The 24,529-nt window shown below is 33.8% G+C and overlaps 4 protein-coding genes across 19 annotated transcripts; 3 read left to right on the top strand and 1 right to left on the bottom strand.

The window, feature by feature from the left end:
* Window positions 1–388: 388 nt before the first annotated feature.
* LOC112734937 (ethylene-responsive transcription factor ERN3-like) lies at window positions 389–1,543 on the top strand. Its single transcript, XM_025784466.3, has one exon. The coding sequence runs from the start codon at window positions 632–634 to the stop codon at window positions 1,325–1,327; it is 696 nt and encodes a 231-aa protein (XP_025640251.1). The 5' UTR covers window positions 389–631; the 3' UTR covers window positions 1,328–1,543.
* Window positions 1,544–2,060: 517 nt separating this feature from the next.
* Window positions 2,061–4,577, bottom strand: LOC112734936 (tubulin alpha-5 chain). Of its 2 annotated transcripts, XM_072231659.1 has the most exons (5): window positions 4,249–4,553; window positions 3,756–4,170; window positions 3,156–3,664; window positions 2,502–2,622; window positions 2,061–2,416 (listed from the first exon to the last, which is right to left on the bottom strand). In XM_072231659.1, exons 1-5 carry the CDS (start codon window positions 4,359–4,361, stop codon window positions 2,294–2,296), a joined length of 1,281 nt encoding a protein of 426 aa, XP_072087760.1. In that variant the 5' UTR covers window positions 4,362–4,553; the 3' UTR covers window positions 2,061–2,293. The 2 variants fall into 2 exon arrangements, with proteins under 2 accessions (XP_072087760.1, XP_025640250.1); XM_025784465.3 differs by having other exon boundaries at window positions 2,061–2,622; window positions 4,249–4,577.
* A 9,943-nt stretch (window positions 4,578–14,520) lies between these two features.
* Window positions 14,521–18,189, top strand: LOC112734939 (mitogen-activated protein kinase 7). 15 transcript variants are annotated; one of them, XM_025784468.3, is made up of 4 exons: window positions 14,580–15,072; window positions 15,450–15,531; window positions 16,084–16,512; window positions 17,116–18,189. In XM_025784468.3, the coding sequence occupies exons 3-4, from the start codon at window positions 16,090–16,092 to the stop codon at window positions 17,797–17,799; spliced, it is 1,107 nt and encodes a 368-aa protein (XP_025640253.1). In that variant the 5' UTR covers window positions 14,580–15,072; window positions 15,450–15,531; window positions 16,084–16,089; the 3' UTR covers window positions 17,800–18,189. The 15 variants fall into 15 exon arrangements, with proteins under 15 accessions (XP_025640258.1, XP_025640253.1, XP_025640260.1 ...); XM_072231661.1 differs by having other exon boundaries at window positions 14,937–15,072; window positions 15,450–15,974; XM_072231660.1 differs by having other exon boundaries at window positions 14,937–15,072; window positions 15,450–15,833.
* A 4,664-nt stretch (window positions 18,190–22,853) lies between these two features.
* LOC112734943 (bZIP transcription factor 44) lies at window positions 22,854–24,240 on the top strand. The gene has a single exon (XM_025784482.3). It carries the CDS (start codon window positions 23,545–23,547, stop codon window positions 24,010–24,012), a length of 468 nt encoding a protein of 155 aa, XP_025640267.1. The 5' UTR covers window positions 22,854–23,544; the 3' UTR covers window positions 24,013–24,240.
* Window positions 24,241–24,529: the final 289 nt, after the last annotated feature.

The following is a 24,529-nucleotide window of genomic DNA, read 5'->3' on the forward strand; positions in this document are numbered from 1 at the left end:
GATTTATTTCACTAATTAAAACTCGATAAATAAAATCAAGGCAGGATAGTTAAATCAATAATTGAATTGTGTCTTTGTCAAATTACATAAAGATGATATTGTTGTCTTAATTTCTTGAAACAATTTACTTTTATCAACCACCTAAAAAGAGCATGTGTGCTAGCTTTATTTCACTGTTTACTCAACAAAAATAAAGGCATAATAATCACTTAACAAGTTAGAAGACAGATGAGAACTTTGAAATAGTATGCCATTTGTGATACTCTTTACAGCTATTCACTATATAATAAAGAAATAATTTGAAATTATCTATTTAAAATAGTATGCATGAACCGGTGCTATGTATATAGGCTCTAGGCTCAACTGTGAAACATCTTAAAACTGATCGAAAAAGATAACATTTTATATAAAGTGGTCATCACGAATCATGCTTTGCTTTGTTTAAATTGGGTTGACCAAGCTAAGCCACCGTGATGAGAATTGAGGACAACCACTACAGAATAAGATGTTAGTTAAATGAGACAAGAAACTGAAAACGAGCATTCCACTACTATTAGATTCTTTAACTTGTGAATCTTCTTTATATATATGTTTTTGGGTTTTGGCTAGCTTAACATATGCATATGAATTAATGTGTATAAAGTGTGAAGAACAAAAGACCAAAGAGAAAGTGAATATGAAGAACAAGTCAAAGTTTGTTGGGGTGAGGCAAAGAGCTTCTGGAAAATGGGCAGCAGAGATCAAAGATACATCAAAGCAGATAAGGATTTGGCTTGGAACCTATCAAACTGCTGAGGAAGCTGCTAGAGCCTATGATGAAGCTGCTTTTCTCCTTAGAGGTTCCAACACTCGCACCAACTTCAACACTCGTCACACCATTGATCCCAATTCTCCTATATCTCTCAAAATCAGAAACCTGCTCGATCGTAGAACTATCTCAACTCGAATTCAAAACCAATTCCCTATGGTTAGTCCCAATGTTCAAGATGCCAAGCAAGAAAACCATGCATGTAGATATAGTGGTAGTAGTGAAGGTGAGTCTTTGTTTTGGGTTCAGAACCAAGTTTCTGATAATGTTTATAGGCCAGAATTGAATATGATGAACTGCGCAACGGGTCCGGTTGAACTAAATGAGTATCAGTTTGATTATTCATGGGCATTAGCTCAACAAAGGATTAATGAATTATCAATATTATCACCAGAAAGTGGATTCAATGAAGAAAGGAAACTGTCAGATTCACTTTTTGCCATGAATGAGGATGAACATGGGAGTGCGTATGAGTGTGATGTCAGTTATCCTCTCTCCCACTTGTTCTGCTTTAATTGATGTTCATGTTCTTATCCATGAGTAATTGTTTTGCGAAATCGACTTTGTAATTGGAAGTATTTATATGCACTTAGAATACTCTAGTTTGTATGAAATTACCACCTTTTCCATGCCATTTTCTTAAAGTGAAAGTTACTCATATAGCTCATCTATGGTAGTTTGCTATTCTAGCTTCAACCAAACATATCCATAACAAATAAACGGCACAAAAATTTCTTGGAGCTCGATAAATTCAATATGCAAATAGGGAAAAAGTTGCAGCCTAGCAATGGCAGGTTCCCGAAAGTAGACTAGAGGCTCATTCTATTTTTGCTCTCTTTCAAGCCAAATAATTTGGAGTTTAAAGACTTACTTGAGTTTTAAGCAAACTGAACCTGTAGCTCCAAATGATACTTGATACTGAATGATCTAGCGGCCAACGGATCAAAAATACAAAGCTCCTCATTACCAAAGATTCTCACTTTTGTTAGGTGCTGCATTTTCTATTTTTGAGACCAACATAAAATGCACGCAGACTTGACTCTATCCGGTTAAAAAGCATCATGAAAGATGATTGACTTTCTTTCATTCATTCCATACAAAGACTTGACTATCATTGCTGTTATGAGTGTTTTCACTTAGACTAGCAGTAGTTACATTCGATTCACGTGCCTCGGTGAATCTCTCACTTCCATCTATATTGAAATAATAAAAACGGAGATCTATTAGAAATTGCAAGCGGCGACACATAAACTAAAAGAAAAAAATATAATAACATATAGGATGGACAACTCTGAATACACAATTGAAGCAACAAACGATAGAATCCTAAGTCAACATATAGAAACATAATTGTTTTAATCACTTAACAGTTGGAATAATAGAAAACTACTTCACACAGGATTAAAAGGAACAATGCGGGTTCGGGGCAATGTAACGAAGCATATACCCCTTTTTACTTGTAACAATTATATAGAAAATGGTTTCTCAATTATTTATAATATCAATAGTCTTCTCCTTCGTCTTCATCTTCTGCTCCCTCAGCTCCAACTTCCTCATAATCCTTCTCAAGAGCAGCAAGATCTTCACGGGCCTCGGAGAACTCCCCTTCTTCCATGCCTTCACCGACATACCAGTGAACAAAGGCTCTCTTGGCATACATGAGATCAAATTTGTGGTCAATGCGAGAGAACACTTCAGCAACTGCAGTGTTGTTACTGATCATGCAGACTGCCCGTTGCACCTTAGCAAGGTCCCCACCGGGTACAACTGTAGGAGGCTGGTAGTTGATACCACACTTGAAGCCAGTTGGGCACCTATCATAGAAAAAGACAGCAAAATAGAGATCACATCGTTGCAGCCAACATACACCAAAGATTCACATAAATGCTCAGTTAACAAGCTATATTTCACACGCAACCAGGCTAAACAATTCTGAGGTGAATAATGCACTTAAAGACAGGTCAAAATCATTGTTATTGTTATAAATTACCCTACCCGTACCAAAATAAATTTATGGTCCACATATTAGTGTTACAGCTAGATTGATGTTGTGTATCATAGTGATACAAAGAAAATTTATTTCATTCCTACTAAATTGTTGGTCCACAGCACAAAGCTCCCATGATTCCAAGGAATGAGAATTGAATTGAGCAACATTGGCACCTTATCGTGTTATATTACCCACGTTGGGATGAGGCTACTATTTTCAAGATTAAAATTCGATATCACCAGGTCACTGAGTGTACACAACAATGTAAAACTATAGAAAGCAAACATGTTCCAAGTAAAAAATAATATGATGATCAATGAACCTGTTAGGGAAACAAAGTTCAGTAAGAGTTGTTACCAGTCAACAAACTGAACAGTCCTCTTTGTTTTTATGGTGGCAACGGCGGCGTTGACATCCTTTGGAACAACATCTCCACGGTACATTAGGCAGCAAGCCATGTACTTGCCATGCCTAGGATCGCACTTGGCCATCATGCTGGAGGGCTCAAATACTGCATTGGTGATTTCAGGCACTGAAAGCTGCTCATGGTAGGCCTTGGCAGCCGAGATAACAGGGGCGTATGAGGACAACATGAAATGGATGCGAGGATAAGGCACAAGGTTGGTCTGGAACTCAGTGATATCCACATTGATGGCGCCATCAAACCTCAAGGAAGTAGTCAAGGATGATATGATCTGAGATATCAACCTGTTGAGGTTGGTGTAGGTAGGTCTCTCGATATCAAGGGCCCTCCTGCAAATATCATAGATGGCTTCATTGTCCAAGAGCACAGCGACATCAGTGTGCTCCAGGAGAGAATGAGTGGAGAGAACACTGTTGTATGGCTCCACAACAGCCGTCGAAACCTGAAATCAGAGATTAGAGCATCGTCAATTTCAGGCAAAGTAGAGAAAACATGCAGGTAAATTCTTGAACCCTAAAATCTTCAAGTTATACCTGAGGGGAAGGGTAGATGGTGAAGCCGAGCTTGGACTTCTTGCCGTAATCGACGGAGAGGCGCTCAAGGAGGAGGGAACCGAGGCCGGAGCCAGTACCGCCACCGACGGCGTTGAAAACGAGGAAGCCCTGGAGGCCGGTGCAGTTGTCGGCGAGCTTGCGAACGCGGTCAAGGCAGAGGTCGACGATCTCCTTGCCGACGGTGTAGTGTCCCCTGGCGAAGTTGTTTGCGGCGTCCTCCTTGCCGGAGATAAGCTGCTCCGGGTGGAAGAGCTGGCGGTAGGTGCCCGCTCTGACCTCGTCGATGACGGTTGGCTCGAGATCGACGAAGACGGCACGGGGAACGTGCTTGCCGGATCCTGTCTCGCTGAAGAAAGTGTTGAATGCATCGTGCGCCACTCCGAAGGATGTGTCACTGGCAGTTACAGAAATCAGATCGAAGAACTGAAATTGAAATGGAGTGAGTGAGTGAGTGAGTGAGTGAGTTAGTTACCTAGGCATCATTCCATCGGGCTGGATGCCATGTTCGAGGCAGTAGAGCTCCCAGCAAGAATTGCCAACCTGGATGCCAGCCTGTCCTATGTGTATGCTGATTATTTCTCTCATCCTTCTTTCTCAATTCTCACTTGCAGTGTTGCAGAGCAGAGCGATTGAAATCGGAAATGAACCAAGCAAAGTAAGAAAGAAAAGGGGAATTGATAAGGGTTTAGAATCCGCCTTCTCTCTCTCTCTTCATTTGGCGCCAGCCTAGCTTCCCTTTCTCTGTCTCTTTCGTCACCCACGGACCCCACGTCCCCACCCCTTCTCTCTCTTATATTTTACATTAATAACCAAATAATTTTGATTCATTAATTGCATAAAATATTTTTTAACTATTGAAATATGGAATATTTATATAATGTGCATAATGGAAATTTAGAGAATATTAAATATATAATTATTAGTGTTATTTTTTTTTATCAATTAAAGTTTGTGGGATGAGTGATATCATGATATGGTATTAGAGGCTTAGATTCAAAAGGTCAAGAATTTGATTCTTGGTGAACCCAAAAATCAGTTTAAATTTTTGGAAAGTTATTTATTATTTATGGTTATTCTAGATAGTTGTAACTCAATAGCCCATTGTACTATAAATAGCCCATTGTCTCGCTAGCTCTTGAAATATTATTGTTGTAATTTATATTCATGTTAATCCCTGGTCGTTCTCAAAATTGAAGAAAAAGAAAAGAATCCTCTACCTAAAGAGTTTTCTTTTTTATAGTATATTGCATATTAATATCTGTATGAGTTGTGATTACTGTTTAAATAGAAGGGAAGGGATGGGGTTGGTATTTGGTGGAGCATAGTGGCCATGTGCATACCAGATACCACTCTTCTCAGTCCTCAGTTCTCAGTTCTCACTTGCAATTATTCGTCTCACCCCTCCCAACATGCCAACATCCCAACCCACACTGTCCCACACTATTATCTGATATCTCTTTCGTTTTCGGTTTTTTACCCTCTTCATCCTAAACACCCATTCATTACTTTCCTTCCCTCCATCTTTCTTCCAAAATATCTTCACTTCTCTTCTTCAACCTACTACAATCAACAGTGATGCAACATAACAAACTTTACAATTTATTCACTCTTCACATTCAAATATTCAATACATAAGGAATGAACTTGTATTTGAAAAAAGAAAAAACTATCTAAACTTCACTGCTTGTTAAGTCAAATTATTGTCCATAACTCTTCCATTCAAACTATAACATTCTTGTTACACCATGGTACGTTAGATAATATAATTGCATAAACTTGTACATTCTTCCTGCTGAATTGCACATATATACCGTATTGAGTAGTGAGTACTATATATTGACCATGCTGCTGGCAAACAAAAATAGATTTATGATGAGAGGGACCATATATAATAAAAGATGGAAGATCTAAATCCCATTAGTAGTCTTGCAATTCTTAGTTGGCAGATGGTACCCACTTGGCCACAATATATATAACATTCATATACTACAGAATGTGCAGGCCTCCGCCCTCGTTTCTTGTTAATCATTATCACATGTCGTGTAACCAATTCAATTATTTTTCGTATTTATATCTATCTAACTATCATTAATTAAATTATTTTCTGTTTCCAAATTCTAGTATTATTCTTCTGGTCTTGTCGTGCATAATGTCCTCTGATCCATGAACTCTAATTCTACAAGTACTTTTAAACATTTTTTCAAGTAATTCGTTCATGTAAAACTATACTCTTAAAACGAATAATTACATTAAATACTGGGGGGATTGCCATTCGTAAAGTGGCTGGAAATGATGACAATAATCACAAAACACCAAACTGCTGCCCTTTGTGGCCCATTGCTCAAATCTCGATCAATGCAACCCTTTTAGATACAATCATGTTCACTTTGTAATAAATCATAAGGTGATCTTTCCAAGATCCAAATTAGAAGGGAAACGTTAATTTCAAAACCACAGCTCAAGCAATACCAAACAGCTATAGGGGAAAAAAAACGCTGAGGTTTGAATCTGATGCATTGTTTTTTATTGTGGGCTCTTGTTGGATCCTGGAATATGGGTATGTTAACAAACTAAGGCCCAATAGTTGAGTCCACGAGATAGAGTATTTGGTCAAAGACAAACATCCAAAAATACTCCGTCAAAAGAAAAATAACCAAAGTTAGGGCAGTTAAAATGGGCCGAGTTATTAGCTGGCCCGTACAATCACCTTAAATAGACGGATTTTTTTTAACTCAAATTAATCTCATAATGAGACGTTTGACAAGCTCAGCTTGGTTAATCCATTAATTAAATAGACTGATTCGTGAAATAAACGAACTAATCCGTTTTAACCCATTTAAAATTTTCTCTTTTTTTTTTTTTCAGTTTTTAACAATTCAATCGAAATACCTCAAATTTTAACGCAATAACCTACTAGAAGGGAAAATATTTGCTCCAAAATTAATATTTTAATCCAACAATTAATTATTTTTAATTTGTAATAAAAATTATTTATTTAGAAAAAAATAAAAAATTAACTAATTGGCCTGCTTTTTTTTTTTTAACCAAAAATAAGAGATTCAAACCCGCAATCTCTTAATTGAGTATGAAAAGATTATGCCATTTGAGTTACAACTCATTGGCAATTGATTAGCCTGCTTAGTTTGACAAATTTTTGTAAATGAATTAAACTATTTGTGTAAGTTTGCAAACTTAAAAGATTATGTATTTTAATTTGATTGTTGACCAAATTAACCGGGTTACAAAATGATTTATATCGCGTGTTATTATTTAATTAGAAAACCAATCTTACTCATTGCTGTATCTTTCATTTATTAATTTAAGGTGTCTGGTTTTTCAAGAATCAAATTAACGAGAACATAATTTGAGGACATTTTAACTATTAAGCCAGAAAAATTTAAGGTAGATGAATTATTTACTTTTAATCTTCCATGTCTATTAAATATCTCCTAGTCAGCACTAATATTCAAAACTCAATTAGTTTACATTATGATACAACCAATTGATCTAAGAAGTACAATACATACACTTTGTTGTCCAGTTAATGAAAGAAAGTACTCCAAGAAAAGTAGTCTATCACAAAAGAAATGAGTAACTTAAACAGGCCCCCAAAGAAGTTTCCATGTAGTCCTATGCGGTTTCGTTCAATTGGCAAAATGCTACCTTGTTCAATTGGCAAAATGCTACCTTATGGATTATGGTACCTAACGTACAAATACGTATACTATTAGAATTTATTAGAATGAATTAAAGGGCAAGTAATTACCAATTAAACGTGTCCACTCTTAGTCACAAAAAAAACGTGTCCACTCTTTATTGTTATTATTATTACCATTAGCATTAACTAACTGTTCAACAGGCACTATACCAATTAAACGTGTTCATTATTTATTGTTATTATTATTACCATTAACATTAATTAAAGACTTAATAGATATTACTGTACTTATTTAATTATTTTTTATTATTTTTAAGAAATTATTTTTTATATTTTTACTTTTAAAATTATAAATTTAATAAAATAATTTAAAAATTAAAAATAAAAATATTTAAATATAAATAAATTTTATAAATTATTTAAATTTTAGAACGTATAAAAATTATAAATTTAAATTAAATAAGTTATTTAAAATTATTATATTATTATTTTGTGTAATAAAATTAAGATAAATATTTATAAAATAATTATCTATAAATATTATATAAATTTATTTATTTATTTTTTAACAGTATTTAATTTGAAACAAAGATAAAAATTTATATCTAAAGTATTTTTTATTTTTATGTATAATTTTAATAAATAAAAAATATTTTATTTTTAATTTTATATTCAATTTATTAAATTATATTTCATTTTATTACTTTTTAAAAATTATTAATTTATACTTTTATTATATCTTCTCATTGCATCACACACTATTAATTTTTTTTACTATTATTCTTTATACACATACTTGTCATGGTCTTACCGTCACTATTGTATTGTCTTGCTCTCTTTTTTCATTTTCTTCACCGATCGTAATTAATTATCACCAAGTTCTATTATCACAACTTTCAATCTTGTCCATCATTTTAATTTATAACCATCCATTCTGTTAATTTTTATAAGTCATTGAAATATTAAAAGAATTGGTTTTTGTATCTTTTGAATATCTAGATGTATAAAAATAATAAATTTTTTTTATGTGCTTGTTAAGTTGTCTTATTGTTCTGTTAAGATAAAATTTGAGACATAAAGCATTCAAAATTTTTACTCAAATTATCAAAATTTGATGTCAGTAATTCTTAAAAATGATATCAAAATATATTATTTTTAACTAATATAATAAAAATAGTACATTATTGTAAATTTTCAACTAATAATTATAAATTTAAGTTGCAATTTAATATAGTACCTTGAAACAAAAGACTGTCATTACTTTTTACATTTGACTGATATTATATAAGTTTCATATTTACTTTAGTGCGCAAATTAATTAAACTATATGTTATTATTTTATTTTTCATATCTTGAAATAATACAATTATATTATAAGAATGACATTAGTTTTCATCATCTAATTGAATCTTCTTATTATTTTATTTGTCATTTAAATACTATTTAAAAAAAATAGTTACTTCAAGTGAAATACTATATAAAGAGAGACAAATTTTTTTTTTTTAAATTCATAGTTCTAATTTATTTCTTAATCTTCACTTGATATAACTTAATAGGTTGATGGTGGTGATTCTCTTTTATTAGTTAAAAAATTTCAACTATTTTCTCCTCTCTTTTCCCCCTCTTTCTCTCTCTCTTTCTATCTCTCTCTCCATAATATTTTTAACTTACTCTATAATAAATATTTTTTAAATTATATAATGCTTAAAGGATCACATATTTTTATTTATTTTAAAAGTTAAAAATTAAAATTAAATGATATTAGTATTTTTAACAAAATTAAAATAAATTGAAAGGATAATATTAAGTTTTATATTCTTTTGTTTAGAACATTACAGTTTATTATATTATTAATTATTATATTATTTTTGTACCATATAACAAAATATAGAATTTTATATCTTCTTTTTGTTATTTATTTTATTTTATTTTAGTTATCTAAATTAGCCTGTATATTATTTGTAAGAACCAGAAGTTTATTAACAGATTAATTAGAATAAAATAATAAATTAATTGTTTGAAATAGGTTCAAAAATTTAGAAATATTAATTTAAAAATTTAAAAGTGAGATTTGGATTCAGTGAATTTTTTCGAGTGAAAAATGTATTTTTCTGCAAAAAATTTACGTAAAAATGCATACCAATAATTTAACCGGCACTACCAGTTTAAGTCTATTCGGTACTGTGTAAGAACAATAAAAACTATAAAAATACTTAGAATTGAAAATCGGACGCTTATTCTAAAAGTTTTGGTCCAAAGTTGGGTCATACGAACTAAAAATGCTAACCGGTTGGACTGTGCCCAACATATATATACTTCATTAATGAGCCAATTCAGCTCATTTCAGCACTAGAAAGGGAATGAGCAGTTGAGATTGAAGAAAAAGAACCCTAGCAAGGTTACTATTGATTGAGACTCATAGGAGCTGATTTTTTATTCATTTAAGAAGTACGAAGATGTATCATGATTTGAAAAAAATATTTTGGTGGCTTGGAATGAAGGGTGATGTAGCTTCACTTGTGTCCAAGTGTCTGAGGTATTAGAAGGTGAAGATAGAATATCAAAGACTGTCGAAAATGCTACAACCTCTTGAGATTCCTCAATGGAAGTGGAAAAGAGTTGCTATGGATTTTATAATGGGTTTGCCGAGAATTAGGTCAGGATTTGATGCGGTTTGGGTGATCGTGGATCGCTTAACCAAGTCCACTCACTTTCTGGCTATCCGAGTGAATTATTCGTTGAAGAAATTGGCAAGACTATATATTAAGGAGATAGTGAGGTTGCATAGTGTGCCAACGATGATAGTGTCGGATCGAGATCCCCGTTTCACGTCAAGATTTTTGGAAGCTTTTCAAAAAACTTTCGATAGGAGACTATGTCTCAGCATGGCATATCATCCACAAATTGACGGACAGTTAGAAAGGACTATTCAGACGTTGGAGGATATGCTAAGGGCGTGTGTGTTGGATCAACCGGGAAGTTGGAATCGTTACATGCCATTGGTGGAGTTTGCGTATAACAACAGCTTTCATGCGAGCATTGGAATGGCTCCATATGAGGCTTTGTATGGATAAAAGTGTCAGTCTCCACTGTGTTGGTATGAAGCCAGTGAATCAAGTGTTTTGGGTCCGGATTTGGTAGCAGAGAGACCACTGAGAAGATCAAGAAAATTCGAACTAGAATCCTAACTGCGCATAGCCGACAGAAAAGTTATGCAGACCAGAGGAGAAAACTGTTAGAATTTGAAGAGGGCGAGCACATATTTTTAAAAGTTACTTCGACAACTGGGATTCGAAGAGCGATCAAGACGAAGAGGTTGAATCCGAGGTACATTAGACCTTTTGAGATTTTAAGACGAGTCGGGCCGGTAGATTATCAAGTAGCCTTACTGTCACATCTTTCTAACTTACATGACGTATTCTATATGTCACAAAACCTAAGTACACATCGGATGCGATTCATGTGTTAGAGCCCGAATCAATTGAATTGAAAGAAAACTTGACTTTTCAAGTCACACCCGTGGGGATTGATGGCATGAGCGTGAAGAAATTGTGCGAGAAAGAAGTTTTGTTGGTGAAAGTAGCCTGGAGTAGAGCCGGAATTGAAGAGCATACTTGGAAATTAGAGTCAGAGATGCGAAAAGATTATCACGAGTTATTCTCAGGTAAGAACCGGAAGCTTATTAACCGATTAATTAGAATAAAATAATAAATTAATTATTCGAAGTAGGTTCAAAAATTTAGAAATATTAATTTGAAAATTTAAAAGTGAGATTTGAATTCAGTGGATTTTTTCGAGCGGAAAAATGTATTTTTCTATGAAAAATTTACGTTAAAATGCGTACCGATAATTTAATCGGCAGTATCGGCTTAAGTCCGTCTGGTACTGTGTACGTAAGAACAATAAAAACTGTAAAAATACTTAGAAAAATAATTAGCATTAAAAATTGGACACTTATTCTAAAAGTTTTGGTTCAAAGTTAGACTAAACAAACCAAAAATACTAACCAGTTGAACCGGACCCAAGTTAGGCCCAAATCCAATATATATATATATACTTCATTAATGAGCCAATTCAGCTCATTTCAGCACTAGAAAGGGAATGAGCAGCTGAAATTGAAGAAGAAGAACCCTAGCAAGGTTACTATTCATCTTATTCTTCTTTCGATCATATCTTGAGTTACGAAACTCTCGCCGAACTCGTCATTTTTAGTTAAACAAAGTGGTATGAAACTTTTAATTTCTTGTCCAATTCTCTCTTCTACATAATTTCGAATTTTGGATTTGGTTATTGAGTGAGTTTATGATCTTGGTTGTTTAGGTGCCAACTAATAATGAAAATTTTTTGAATTTTGTCTTAATTCTCAGTGGGTAAAATAATAAACTTCTTAACTCTTGTGGTTTGTTAATTAGTTAAATTCTAGGATTGATTTTTGGTAATTTGTGTGGTAGCTAGCTTGAATTGATGCTGTTTGGAGTGAAATTGATGATTGGAATACTTGGAATATGAGCTAAACTGGTGGATAAGTTTGGTGTCTTGTTGAACTTGGAAAGTTTGTGGAAGAGGATCAATTTGGTGATTTTGTGTTTGTGTGGGAATTGGTTAAGATATAGTTTCGATTTTCTTTAAATAATATGTAATGTTGTGGGCAACTTAGGCTAGTGGACCCTAAGATAGGATTGAATTGAATGAATTGCATGACTTGGTTAACTGTTGTTGAGATTATTATGATGAAATGGACTTGATGATGTTGATTGATGATAATGTGTTTTGATCGAATGAAAGTCATAACTTGGCCCTCGAAGTTTAGATTTGAGTGAATCTTATTTCAAGTTAAAGATGGTTGTGAGAGCTTTAAAACGGTATAAAGATGAGGTAAATTGGAGTTTTGTAGGAAAAGTTATGAACGTTGAAAGTAAAACATGAAAAACTGAATTCTGTGATGTTGTAGAGACCCAGAAACTCTGGTTTGTGTGCCCACGCACACTATCATGCGCACACACGGACCAAAGCGTGTGTTGCGACTTGTGCGTACGCACAACATGATGCATACGCACAGGCTGGAAAAGTCCTTCTGGTGCGTGCGTACGCATGGCTATCATGCGTACACACATGCCCTATTTTTCATTAAAAAACCTGTTTTTAACTATTTGATCTTCCCGGCAAGCTTGTAAACTTTCGTAACACTTGTTTAAGGTCCCCTGGCTAGTTTTTAGACTTTAGAACATCAGAGAGATTGTTGGGTGAATTAAAAAAGGTTATTTTTGGTTTGAATCTAGAGACGGTGTCTTAGACTTGGGATATTCAGTGATTGGGTTAACTTTAGTGGATTGACAGAGTGGTGTATTGATGATAATTAAGAAATGAATATGAATGATGAATTATGAAAGATTGAGAATGATGAATTACAAAAGATGGAGATTGTGACTCATGAGAATGTTGTTTGCTATGCACCTGGCAAGGACGGTGGTTAATCCCGCTTGTCGAGGTTGAGACTCATGAGATTATTGGTAAATCGCTATGCGTCTGGCAACGACAGTAGTGACTCCCGCTTATCAAGGTTTTAGCGCTGGCGTAGGGGCTGTGACAGTCTTCCGCCTATATTCAGATGTGAGGGCTGAGGTAGTATCCTCTCGCATAATCTTTTTTGTCATAAGAGTGAGTTTGGCACTATATTCCAAGATTGAAAGTGATTCGGGCACTATATCCCAAGGTTGTGCGTGAAAGTGAGTCGGGTACTATATCTTAGGGGTGCACACAGTGAGCCAGACACTATATCCCAAGGACTTGGCAGAAAGGCGACATCCGAAAGAATGTGTCGGGTTGGCAATTTAAATTGACAAGTGATATCACGAACCAAATAGGGTAGGCATTCATCATATGCATTTTTTATATGCTTGTTTGCTTTGATTTCTTGAGTTACGCCTAAATGAATAATATGCCTAATTGCTAATTGATTTACTTGCTATACATGTATATTAATTGTGCTTTACTTGTTTGCATTAATTTTGTCTTACTGGGATTGAGGAGGATCAGTAGGCGGTGGCGATGGGATCGCATGGAAGGTAGATTGGCGATGGTTGTGGAATAACGGTGGCTATAGTTAGATTAGAAATCCCTTAAATTAGATGATCCTGTTATGGCTAATTTCATGTTTCTTTAAGCTTGAATTTTTGTACCGATGTGAAGTTCTAGGATTGCCTAAATTTCCACCTGAAATTCAGAAAAATTCAGATACTCTGCACCTGAATTTCCACCGTTAATATCCAAACATAGGCTAAAAATCATCCTGAGTGGGAACGGTTTCTTTTAGCACAAGCCACAGTAAGACGTGCGCAGTTGAGCTAAAAATAATGTGTCTACATTACGAATCGCTCAGATAAATGAAAAAAAAAAAAAGAATAGACATGAAATTTATCTAAGGTTTGAGAAATTAAATATTTTATATTTTAAAAGAAGGCATCGATGAGTTAAACATATATATGCTCGGCGTCAATTGAAAACAATGTTTTGTTTTGAAAAAAGATGTGAATGGAAAACGTAGGTGTGGAAGCTTCGATACGCCGACCGGATGTTAAAATCCAAGTTATAACCACTAAGAAGAAGATAAGTGGTGAGTTGTAATAGGCCTGAGTAATACGACGGTGCTGTACAAACCAACAGTAAGCTAACACTGCCTCATAAATTACAAATGAGAAAGTTTAGGGAGTCAACAATTTTTGTATTTTGTGGCCAGTACTTAACCATCAAAAGAAAAGTGAATAATCTTTTATTATTGGATGTAATCTTACACTATTAAAAATACTATTGATGACGAATTGATGGTTACAAATCACAAAAGTTGCTGGTCTCTAACATTCCTCCAAAATTTCACATTGTTTCTTGTTCAACGCCGTAGCAGTTGATCAATATTAAAACCTGTATTATTATATTAATAAAAATTTAATTTGAAAAAAAGAGGAGAAGAAGGAGGAGGTTTGGGGGCCAATGAGTTAGCTCAAATGACATAGTCTCTCCATACTCAATTAAGAGGTTGTGGATTCGAGTCTCCTATATTTGGTTAAAAAAAAAAAAAAAAGGAGGTTTGGGGAAAATGTGGAGTGTTGTGTGGATGGAAGTGGCACTACGTAGCAGTACGCAGCAGTGAGTATTATTAGAAGGGGCGGGTAAGTCAGTTGGATTAGGCACAGTGCAGTGAATAATAAATAGCTTCCTTTTTGGGTAGGTACCGTACCAATCCTCCATTGCGAATATGAGTCAGTGTTTGGTGAAATTATCGGATCAAATTCCACTACACTTAATTCCCATCCCTTCCTTACGCATCCTGTTAATTAATTGTTAGGTAAAGTTTCTTATGTACTAGTAGTAATAATTTCGGTTATTTCATATTCGAGAGGGAAGCTACCGAATAGGGTAAACGAAAATGATGATGATAGATTGATTAATGAATAACGTGAAAAGGAAAAAGACAAGACACGTTTAAAAGAAGAATAAGTAAGTAGTGTGTGAAGTGCACACACTGTGGGCTCGTAATGGCGAAGGAGAAAGCAGGTGTCGTTTTATGGGTTTCTCATTCTCTCTCACTCTCTTGCGGGTAAAGCAAAGCAATCTCTAACACCAAACACCAATGCCGTGTGGGTTAGCCTCCTCTCTTCTCAATCTTAACCTTCTTAATTGCGCCACCCATTCCCACTTTTAATTACCATAACATAACCCCCTCTTTTCTTCTTTTTATTTATTTCAAACAAAATAAATTAAATAAATCATATGCCTTTATGCCTAGGTAAGCATAGTGCCAGGGGATAATATTATGTTATATGATTCTTTGTTTCTTTCTTTCTTATTGGTGAATAATAATATGATGATGGCCAAGACCATGACTATGGGGTCTGTTCTCTGTGCCTTCTCAATCTTGATCTCGGCATCATAAGATTTTTTCAATCATATGTGAATTCCACTTATCCAATTCAACTCTTTCTTTTCAACTTTTTCCAATATTGAATGTGGTGTTGCAGAACGTTTTCTTGAAGGCAAGATTCATCATCACTTGCTTTGCTTTGCTTTTTGGGGGAACTTGAATGAAAGCTGAATTTTGTGGTATCAACGCCTTTTCTTCTTTTCTGATTGTTTTCTTTAACTGATTTACTTTATTTCTTTTGTGGGGTGGGGTTCAAGCCTCAGATCAGGGCCTCAGGGGGAAGATCAATAGTAAAAATTGATTTTTTTTTTTCTCTTTATTTTGTGGGGTAATATTTTAAGAATAAAATCATCTTTTAAAGTTTGAGCTTGGAGAGAATAAGTTCAAAGAAGAGACAAGCTGACATCAAAAGATCAGAAACCCAGATGTGGAAAATTACAAGCAAGGATTGATTCGAACCTTCTCTTACATGACATAAAAAGTATCCTATGTCCTGCAACCCTGCAACTCTCTTTGCTTGTAATTTGTGAACAAGTGAACATATGTTAACTTTTCTAGTCCTCATATTCATTCAAATCAGCTATATAACAGATTCTTGTTTGCTTGCCTCAGCTATAGTATAGTAATGCACTTCTCCCATTCTTGTGCTAAATTATAACAATGAATTTGCTGTTGTGAGTTCAATAGTTGTCTCCTATTTGTGTATTCATTTTGTTGCTGCTAATTTGCAGGAAAAGATGGCAACTTTAGTTGAGCCTCCTAACAAAATTAAGCCAAAGGGAAAGCATTATTATACAATATGGCAAACATTGTTCGAGATTGATACCAAGTACATTCCAATCAAGCCGATTGGTCGAGGTGCATATGGCGTGGTTTGCTCTTCCATCAACAGGGAGACTAATGAGAAGGTGGCAATCAAGAAGATTGGCAATATCTTTGATAACTGTATTGATGCGCTGAGGACTTTGAGAGAGGTGAAGCTGCTAAGGCATATCCGGCACGAGAATGTCATTGCTTTGAAGGATGTGATGATGCCAATCCAGAGGACGAGCTTTAAGGATGTTTACTTGGTCTATGAACTCATGGATACAGATCTTCACCAAATTATTAAGTCTTCGCAGCCACTCTCCAATGATCATTGCAAATATTTCTTGTTTCAGGTACAAACCAGACTATTATGGACCTATTTCTACCTGTTTAGATATTGTTTCTAAAGCATTTATGGTTGTGGCCATTCTTGGAGTTACATAAATGTATAACACATATTCAGAACAACTTTGGTTTGGGTTCAGAGTACACTCAAAGTACACTCTCATATGGATTAGCTTTGCCTTTTGTGAATTCACCTTTTTCATTTGTGAACATGTAACTTGGTTGAATTTACCATTGAATGTCCTTTTCATGCATTCTCGTACAATAGCATTTGTTTTGTTCTTACCAGTTGGAAAAATTAAGTTCTGTGGTTTGAGTGTTTGTGGTAATTAAGTTACTGCTTTCAGTTCCATTAGTTTCCAGGTGAAGAAGTAGCATATACTATCATTAATTCATTATGTAGACCAGTGAAGTCTAGGGAAGGGGTATTTGTAGTTCTTTACTTCAGGTTTCTTATTAGCTTTTCATTTAGGTCGTTTTAAGTATTTTTAGCTAGAAGATTGCAGCATCCTGTTTCATTTGGATTTTTTTATTTTTGAATTTCTAGTTCTTTTTCATTTTTGATGTGTTAACTATCATTAACGCCAATACAAATCATATAATCTTTTCAGCTGCTTCGAGGTCTCAAATACCTTCATTCTGCGAATATTCTGCACCGGGACTTGAAACCTGGAAATCTGCTGGTTAATGCCAATTGTGATTTGAAGATATGTGATTTTGGCCTTGCGCGAACCAATGGAGCTGAGGGCCAGTTCATGACAGAGTATGTTGTCACCCGCTGGTATCGAGCTCCAGAGCTCCTGCTTTGCTGCGAAAACTATGGAACCTCTATTGATGTATGGTCAGTGGGATGCATTTTTGCTGAGATTCTTGGAAGAAAGCCAATCTTCCCAGGAAGTGAGTGCCTCAACCAGCTGAAACTGATCATAAGTGTACTTGGAAGCCAGCAAGAGTCTGATCTTGCATTTATTGATAACCCCAAGGCCAGGAGGTTTATCAGATCACTGCCATATACAAGGGGTAGACCCTTTGCTCAACTATTTCCACAAGCCGACCCATTAGCAATTGATTTGTTGCAAAAGATGCTAGTATTTGATCCAACTAAGAGAATTACTGTCTTAGAAGCACTCCAGCATCCGTATATGGCTGGACTCTATGATCCAAGACTTAACCCTCCTGCTCAAGTTCCAGTCAATCTTGACATAGACGAAAACTGGGGCGAAGAGATGATTAGAGAAATGATGTGGAATGAGATGCTTCAGTATCATCCTGAAGCTGCTTCTGCCAATGTTTGAAGGTTATTCTTCCAAGGCTTCTAGACATTTTTTGTGTCTAGAAGTAGTTCTGTTTTCCCATAGAGAAAAATGTAATCTTAAGGACTTAGCTGCCAAATTTTGTACTCGCATAAAAAGATTGTTCATTTTGTTAGATGTCCCCATAAGGTAAAATGTCATCTTGTAACTGAAGTTGTAAATATCCGTGCTTACTGTTCCTAGTCATGTGGTAAATTTCTGCTTGCAATGTTTCTTGTTCTTTAGCTGTTTCCCTGAATTATAGAGGACTGCCTCCAGATATATCTGATTATGTACTGTAGCTTTTCTTAGATAACTTCAAGCTATTCTGTATAACATGGAAGTGAATTACTACCTATTTTTCAATGGCAGTATCATTTTGTGTAACCAAAATGCTCTTGATTGTTTACCAATTTTCACATTGTGATCTTGTGTTTATGAAGGACCTGCATAAGGGCATATTTGTATTACAGTATATAAGCTGCCCCACAGGTTTTGAGATCCTTTGAGCTTGTAATTCTCCAATCTAAATCAGTTGATATGGAAAATTTTAGTTACATGAATTATGAGTTTTCTGTGACATTCAATTATGAGGAGTGTAATGAGATTATGAAGCAGGTAAAGCCTCCGGTTAATTATGTACCGCATTTCCTTGCTACCAATTCACCATTAATGGATGCTATCTTACTTTGCATAGAGATAACTGTGTTATCCCCTGTGAAGAGGTAATGTTACAAGAAAGATATCAGAGTTTTATTTTTTTTACAAACATTCTTTTTACTCTGTTTCAAGTATTTTATATAATTATTTTTAACTCCGCCTATGTTACACTTGCGGTACATAGCCGGTCCCAAACCCGGATAAAGGAGTAGGATTGTGTTAAATCTTCGATAACCAACATAAAAACATAGTCGAATCCCCATGACATGTTGTTGTATTTCTCTAATACCTAACAGACCAAATTAGACATAGTTTGAGTCATACTAATAGGATTAAATTCTTATAAAGCGAGAAAATGAGAGTCTAATCACCCCTAACTCAAGATAGTGAAGCTCACATATGTTAAACCTAGTGACAAGCACTTCCAAAATCGAAATGCAAAAGACTACTAAAACATCCATCTATAATTCTCTGTCTTTTATATACAAGTGTTACTATTTTCTAACATCCATCCAGCTGTGGTGATGTTTTCTTTGTTAGTGTTGCAAGTGTGAAGAGTGTTGAAGTTAGTCTCACATCAAAGAAAGCAAGGAAGAGTGAGGAGTTTATAAGATGAGAGACCCATTAACTTGACACCTTAAAATTTTGAGTTGGATGTGGTGTCTTCTCATCTTATGTTCTTTCATTTGATTTCTCCCCGGTCTTCGAGAGAAGTGAATTCTGAGTTGGAATATGCCAGCAAGAGCAAGAGATGGTCCTTCTCCTAATCTGATATAGATGATGAAACATCAACAGGGGCCAGTCACAATCAGCACCTGACATTATGAAAATGGATTAACGAACTCATCAACCACTGCATGTGCTTGCTTACTTGATTATTCCCCCTTCATAACACTAATTAGAAACGCAACAATCATCACTCGTTTTATTAATTGACAAATATGGGTAATAATAAATCTTAGTATATATCATGTATATCCAATTTATCCATGCAATATTATTATTATATTGTAGCAGCCTTTCTGTATGTAACTATTTAATTATTGCACTCCAAAAAATAAATATCTCCATAGATATATATAATTAAATTATAGAAAGAGTTTCTAGTATACTTAGAATATCGATGTTCCAGTTGTTTTAACAGTTGATTTGAATTATAAAAAATATATATAATATATATTAATTAAAATTAACAGTTAAAATAACAGAAACATCGGTATTTCTGATACATTTAAAATTTTTTTTAAATTATATTGCAGATTATTTTGAGTCAAAGAAAAAGATTAGCTGATGCTAGCAGCAGCCATCTTTCCTGGGATAGATAATTAGACTTAAAGTTGTATATGTGAGTGTACCACGTGAAAAGCATTTGTCTGAGTGAGTTTCCAATAGAGAGTTGAATATATGAGAAAGAAAGGGTCATTAGTGTGTTACTATGTTGAAAAAAAAAAAAAATATTGGCTGGCGAAGGTGATGTCAATGCAATGACTTAAGGGATAAGGTTCTTACAAGTTGTAAAATGAATGAATGTACATTCTCGTTTTGAAGCTTCTGAGAAACAACTAACACACACACAAAATATGGAAAAGTATATGGAACCAACTAATAATCAGCTAAGAATGGAACAACATAATTAATTATAATTAGTTTTAATTTGTTTTTTAAATTATTGTTGACCACGTTCAAAACATGAGGGAAGATACGTTAGTGATAGGAGAGAATCACGGAACAGATGCTTTGATCATTAATTAGTTACTTCCATATAATTAATTATGTTTTATCAATGCGTAACACATGAAACATAGAAATCATATAAAAAACCATCCAATTTACAAGAAAAAGAAACATCCGTGTGCCTATCAGTAGCAACATCCGGTTAAAGTTACCGGTGCCTCTGGTTTATGAGTTGGCTGATTCTTGGCTTATATAGAGTTGGTTCCGTAGCATTGTTGAAAAAATATATATTAAATAAGATGAAAACTTGGGTGACGGTGAGACCCAATAAACTGGTTTCAGTTATGACTACCTAGAATCTCAAGTGCAAAATTTCGTTATCAATTTCACGTGAAGTTAACTTATTGTACTAAATTTTTACCTATGGTTTGAGTGTCAAAATTACAAATATTATGGAAAGAAAGGAATAATATATCTAGTGTAATCTAATTAGTTTGAAATAGTGATAAATGAAAATAATTATGATTATATATATAAAGATTGAGGAGCAAATAGTTGCTGGCATTGCCGCCCCACTGGATTTTGGTCGGGTAATTTAATTACTTTTGCTTTCTTTTTCAACAACCCACAACTGGAACCATGTGCTTTTATTAATCTATATGACTATATATGCTGCTTATACACATGCAATGGAGAAAACTTTAGGTATTTCTAAAGTGTCATATGTATTATAGATGAATTATAGGGTAAAAATGTAAATTTATAAATTTTTTTTATAAACTAAAATAGTACTTGAGAAATTAGAATACATATTTTGAATAATAATAATAATATAATTAAAAATAATTATAAAAAAATTTATATTTTTTCTTTATATAATTTTAATTTGTATAATAAAGTATTTCTGTATTATATTGTGTTTATTATTATCCATAAAATACTATTTTAGTGAGGTATAAGTTACTAGTAAATTATATTTTAAAAATTATTTTTGATTGGTTGTGATTATATATTTAAAATTATTCGAATAATAATACTCCATAAATATTGATCACCAAATAAATAAACTTTATCATATAATGGTCAAATGCCGGCTGTATCTAGATGAAAAACTTTCGCATCAATTAATAACCAGTCAGTAGTCAATCTTGTGATAATGGATTCCATGGAAAATTCTGATTGGTGTAAATAAAATTTAATATTCTATGCCACTATTACGTATTGATAAAGAATGATTTTAGGCCTCCGTATATATCAATAATTCTATATTGTTAATTTATAAATACCGAAGACTACTCCGTGGAAAAAGCTACTTTTGGTTCGTTTAAGACTTTAAATATCGCGGTTAAAGCATATTCTTTGTCAAAGTAACTTTTTCAAAATTACGACAAATAATATTATTAAGCAAAAAATCTTGAAATGTTTAAAAGTTTAAACAAAGACTAATGTTTGAAATAGAATAGGATTGATGTCTGACCGTAGATAATAACAAAGACTAAAAATTCACATGCATGTTAGGACTTAGGAGCAACAAGAAAACTAACCTGTAGAAAGTTAAATAATTATTAATTATATAATTTAACTGCAAGAGCCATTCATTACCTAAGATTCCACGACTCCATTTGCACCATTCAACGAAAAAAACAATTTTATTACAAATGGTGGGTGGCTTGTTTGTATTTAGGTCACCATCATATTGCGTTTTCCATTAGGAATTACAAATAAATAAATATACGCGTGCACATGCACAGTAACATGTTATATATGCCACCCCCTTTCCTAGTCCTTTCCTTCCAAACCTTAATTTCACTCTATATTTTTTTTTTTTAAAATTACTAATGCCCTAAAATTATTAATATTTGTAGTAGTAATTCATAAATATAAAAAATTCATCTTGTGGATTTAATTTAAAAAGTTATACATGTTTTTAATTACATATTATTATATTAATAAAAATAATTATTTTTCATATTTAAGACATTAGCAAACAATATTATATATAATAAAAATTTAATTTTAATACACTATCAGTATAAAGTAACTTTATATGTGTATTCAATCATGTAGCGTTCATAAAAAAATAAGTATTATTTTTATTGACAATAGTCATTCAAAAAAACAAATGTAATTATACAATTTTATAAAATGTTTTATACTGTGAGTGCATCAAAATTAAAGTCTATATAATTAAATAAGAAGAATGCTAGGGGCTAGCAGATTTTGTGAGTTGTAGTCATCAATTAGCTATCAATAGTGTATTTAAGGCCCGTTTGAAAAACTTTAGAAGTAACTTTTTTTAACTTTTGACTTATGAAAAGTAGTAGTATTAATGTCTGGTGCAATTTTCAAAACTAAATTACAACTTTCTAAAAAGCTATTTAGGAACTTATAAAGAAGTTAAAAAAATGACTTCTCTCGTAATACTTCTTCTACTTTCATCACATTTCTATAAAATAAACACTTTTAGAGTTAAAAATTTAAACACAAAATAACTTATTTATAAGTTACTTTTAACAGAATTATTTATTGTTTAAGTTATTTTAATGTTAAAAGAAACTTAATTAAGTTAACTGAACATTAATAATGTGAGATTCCATATAATGATACAAAATCATTCATTTTCCTTCCTTTTGGTGACTAATTGCTAGCCAGATTTTAATAAATCTGCCGCCTCTAGAGTTTCCCATTAAATTATTAATATGTAATTAGAGAGGGGAATTTGTGTATAAATTGGAGAAGTGAAGTCCCTTGAAAACCTCTTACATTCCCATAGTCATCTTATCCTTGTGCAGAGAGAGAGAGAGAGTTGGTCAATTCATATCCATCCTCATATTATGTTTCTTTGCATATTCTCCCTTATCATCTTTCCTTTCATCGCCTCCAGATTTTAGATTATAAGATTATTACACCTTTATTTATTTTCCCTCCTTGCCCATAGTCTTTGACACACACACAACACTTTTTCCATCCTCTAGAATCTTCCTTCTCTATATAGATACATACATACATACCATCTAATCCATCATCAGCAACCATCTTAATTATTGATTAACAGAACCTCATCAGCTTTGCCTTGTGCGTTTCTTCTATTGTTGTTCATCATAATCATCATATACATACATACATACATACATGCAGTTATGTATGTCTGAATTTGAGAGAGATATCACCAAGAATGTCTCCAGTAATCTGTGAGATCCTCCTCTCTGGCTTCACAATCAACTCAACTCTAAGACGCCGCAGTCATTTGGTTCAATCTTTCTCAGTTGTTTTCCTCTACTGGTTCTACGTTTTCTCATGAACTAGCCCTTCATCCATCATTCATAACATTCCCAGCTTTCTCCTTTTTCATTTCAAACCATTTTACTATCAAAATTCAAAATCAAATAGTTAGTAGTATATATATATATAGTTATGGCTTCTCCGATTAGCGGAGGCTATTCTGGCTCTGGCTCTGAGGGAGATCCCCAGCAGCATACAATGGATCAAAGGAAGAGGAAGAGAATGCAGTCGAATCGGGAATCGGCGCGGAGATCGAGGATGAGGAAGCAGCAGCATCTTGATAGCCTGATTTCCCAGACTGATGAGCTGAAGAAGGAGAACAGCCAGATCAGCACAAGCATAGGGATCACCACAGAGCTTTATCTCAACATAGAATCTGAGAATGCAATCTTGAGGGCTCAGATGGCTGAACTTTCCAACAGGTTGCATTCTCTCAATGATATCATCAGTTACATCAACTCTGTGTCTAGCAGCACCGGCAACCACCACTTTCTTCATGCTCATGAGGCTCAGGAGACTCTTTTCAATGATTGTGGCTTCATGGACCCTTTCCACTCTCTGGCTGCTAATCAACCAATCATGGACATGCTCATGTATTGAATGACTCATTCATTCTTCAAATTGAATCATCTGTTAAGAGATGTGTGTGTTTTTTTACTTTTCTTTTCCTTTTCTTGTTTCTTGTTTTTCTTGTAATGTTAATCATTAGTATCAGTTATTTCATTTGTTGTATCAAACAATATTGATTAAGGGCTCTGTATATTTTGAGAAGGGGAGTTTCATCTCTTCTCTTTCTATTTTTCTTAAGAATAAATTACAATTTCTATCCATGACATGATACAAACGCTGACAAATGTATCTATATAAGAATAAAACGTCAATTGTATCCATGGAAGATGGCTTCCGTGTGCCAAAAATACCCTAACGGACCAATTGTGTAACAAACATTCGGGTACTCTTGGCACACGGAAGCCATCTTCCGTGGTTATAATTGTCGTTTTATTCTTATATGGGTACATTTGTCAGCATCGGTATCTTTTATGGATATAAATGATAATTTATTCTTTTCTTAATTTTTCTTTTTTTTTTAACCTTCACTTCTCGTGATTTTAGTAAG

Source organism: Arachis hypogaea, chromosome 20 (assembly GCF_003086295.3).
Source record: "Arachis hypogaea cultivar Tifrunner chromosome 20, arahy.Tifrunner.gnm2.J5K5, whole genome shotgun sequence".
NCBI classification, from domain to species: domain Eukaryota; kingdom Viridiplantae; phylum Streptophyta; class Magnoliopsida; order Fabales; family Fabaceae; genus Arachis; species Arachis hypogaea.

What these genes read in the sequence shown, in the direction of transcription:
- LOC112734943 (XM_025784482.3), top strand. Translation starts at nt 23,545, where the DNA reads ATGGCTTCTCCGATTAGCGGAGGCTATTCTGGCTCTGGCTCTGAGGGA.
- LOC112734937 (XM_025784466.3), top strand. Translation starts at nt 632, where the DNA reads ATGTGTATAAAGTGTGAAGAACAAAAGACCAAAGAGAAAGTGAATATG.
- LOC112734936 (XM_025784465.3), bottom strand. Translation starts at nt 4,361, where the DNA reads ATGAGAGAAATAATCAGCATACACATAGGACAGGCTGGCATCCAGGTT. An exon ending in CCATCTACCCTTCCCCTCAG is followed by an intron (nt 3,665 to 3,755) that starts GTATAACTTGAA and finishes CTCTGATTTCAG; the next exon opens with GTTTCGACGGCTGTTGTGGA. An exon ending in ACTGTTCAGTTTGTTGACTG is followed by an intron (nt 2,623 to 3,155) that starts GTAACAACTCTT and finishes TTTCTATGATAG; the next exon opens with GTGCCCAACTGGCTTCAAGT.
- LOC112734939 (XM_025784473.3), top strand. Translation starts at nt 16,090, where the DNA reads ATGGCAACTTTAGTTGAGCCTCCTAACAAAATTAAGCCAAAGGGAAAG. An exon ending in GCAAATATTTCTTGTTTCAG is followed by an intron (nt 16,513 to 17,115) that starts GTACAAACCAGA and finishes TAATCTTTTCAG; the next exon opens with CTGCTTCGAGGTCTCAAATA.